This window comes from Sinocyclocheilus rhinocerous, unplaced genomic scaffold, assembly GCF_001515625.1.
Source record: "Sinocyclocheilus rhinocerous isolate Xijiao unplaced genomic scaffold, SAMN03320098_v1.1 scaffold853, whole genome shotgun sequence".
Lineage (NCBI taxonomy): Eukaryota > Metazoa > Chordata > Actinopteri > Cypriniformes > Cyprinidae > Sinocyclocheilus > Sinocyclocheilus rhinocerous.
In genome coordinates this window covers 1,454,209-1,456,551 of record NW_015627738.1, presented here as the reverse complement: position 1 = coordinate 1,456,551, position 2,343 = coordinate 1,454,209, and the positions used below count along the sequence as shown (strand labels likewise).

At 33.2% G+C, this 2,343-nt stretch overlaps 1 protein-coding gene across 1 annotated transcript in view; it reads left to right on the top strand.

The window, feature by feature from the left end:
- syne1b (spectrin repeat containing, nuclear envelope 1b) overlaps positions 1-2,343 on the top strand; it is a 112,659-nt gene that overhangs the window by 29,711 nt on the left and 80,605 nt on the right. Inside the window, exons 22-24 of the mRNA XM_016546041.1 lie at positions 795-953; positions 1,240-1,404; positions 1,570-1,704. Coding sequence (XP_016401527.1) covers positions 795-953; positions 1,240-1,404; positions 1,570-1,704 — 459 coding nt within the window. The remainder of the gene's footprint in view (positions 1-794; positions 954-1,239; positions 1,405-1,569; positions 1,705-2,343) is intronic.

Genomic DNA, 2,343 nt, shown 5'->3' with positions numbered 1-2,343 from the left:
AGCACACAGCGTCTTCACAACATGGCTGCAGCGTCAACAATACTACAGTGAGAATAAAAGTTACGCCTTCTTTCTTTGTGTGAACATTTGGGCGGCGTTATGCAAATCTTCTCACATCGTGACGTAGACATGTGGGGTGTGTTAGAACGAGCCGTTTTAGGTAGGCGTGGCTGACTCTTAACTTTTAGAAAGAATATCTCTTTGGTTTTGACACTTTAGTCTTTGCAACTTTACAGATCTTCTTTATGCACCAAGAGCTTGTAACACTTCAAAGAGAAAGGAAAAATTGAAATCGCATCATATGACCCCTTTAACAAAATTAAAATATTTAAAAAGTTACATTTATTTTATTTCAGCTAGTTGACAAGGCAACATTTCTTTGTTTAACTAGATGTACTAAAATAACTAAAACTGAAATAAAAATTAAGGAAACTTATATAGACAAATGAAAAAAACTAATAAAAATGACAAAAACAAAAAATTACAAAATGTATAATATTAAATTGAAGACAAAAAATATAAAAATAAAAACTAATTCATAATATTAATAAAAACTATAATATTATCTCAATTATACTAAAATAACACTGGTTAAAACTGTTCGGTATAAATACAAATATTTAGCCCAACTTTTACATGTGAATATTGTAGTTTTAGTTTAGCAACATTGCAAAAAAATTGTGAATATTTTGTGTCCTTTATTGGCGTTGACAGGCTTTTTAAGATTTTGACAGCACTTGATATTTTAAAATTCCCTCTCTTTTTTGTATTTTCTCTGTTTATACAATTATCAGGAGCTGGTGACCTATCAGCAGAGCTGTAAAAAGTGTCTGTCAGTGATTGACAAAAACCATCAGATCATTCTGAAGTCATTGGACACCAGTCAGAAGCTAAAACACCTGGACACGTCACTGCTAGAGAGGAGAATCACCGAGCTTCAGGCCTCTTCACAGGTGGGAACCGCACCATCGGAAGAACAACGTCATGTCTTATATGCAAGAATGAGACTGAGAAATGTTTCATGGTAAAATCTATGACTATTGATGGGAAACAATGGTAGCTTGATAAATCTGAGCGCAGTTTGAGATCTCTTCTGAAACTTGAGAGCAGACAGAACTACAATCAGAGAATTAGGCAGAAGCCATCCATTTGATCTCATTGCTGTCTTGGAGAAACAATTGTGATATGAAATAAATCCCATTTGCTGTTTTTCTTTGTTGTATGTTTTATCTCAAAAAGGGCATGGTAAAAGAAACCACAGAATGGAAGAGGCATGTGGAGGCGAACAGCAGCCTGATGAAGAGATTTGAGGAGTCTCGTGTAGAGCTGGAGAAGGTTCTGAAAATAGCTCGCAGCTCCATGACTGAGAGAGGAAACCCAGAGGACCTTCTGAAAAAGCACACTGTGAGAAATGAAAGCCAACAGTCTATTCTAGTGCTTGCAAATAGGCCGAAAGCAGAGTTTGAACTTTATTTCGTCTCCAGGAAGACTTAATTTCTTAAGGAAATTAGTTCATAGACATTTTAAAGCTGACGTGATTTCATAACATATCTATGGAATGTCCTGCAGGAGTTCTTTGGGCAGCTGGATCAGAGAGTTCTCAATGCCTTTCTGAAAGCCTGCGATGAACTCTCAGATATTCTACCAGAGCAAGAACAACAGAATCTGCAGGAAACAGTCAGGAAGCTGCACAAACAGTGGAAGGTCAGAGAACGCTTACAGTCTTACAGTCTCACCTCACAATACCAACCATTTTTATAGCATTTCAAAAGGTTGCTGATATATATTATTATTATGTATTATTATAATATAATTTTTAAAATTATATTTATTTTTCTATTTATTATTATTATTATTATTATTATTTTAACTGTGTGTGTGTGTGTATATATATATATATATGTATGTGTTTTATTAAATATTTTTGTGACAGAACAGTAACTAACATTTACATATAATGATAATAGTAATAATAACAATTACTGAATCAATAAGAACATCAACAGGACATTTGCATCTAATTCAAACATTAAGAGAAAGAAAAAATATAATAATAAAATAAAATATAAACTAATAAAATAAAATAATAAAAGGTGTAATTACACTTCAAGTAATGCACTATATTCCGTTACTTCATCTGTAGGATTCATACATTGCCAAACATTAAAGTTATTTTCTTTTAAGTAAATATGTTTGGACTGGTGCTTGTTTCTGTTGAAAAATGTCCAGTTTCAACTGTAGTTCAGCAGTCATGTTCTGTCACGGTGCGTGCAGGGAGATGAAGCGAGGACTCAATTGCAGGAGAAATGGTTATTTATTTTAATAATAAAAATGAAACAAAAA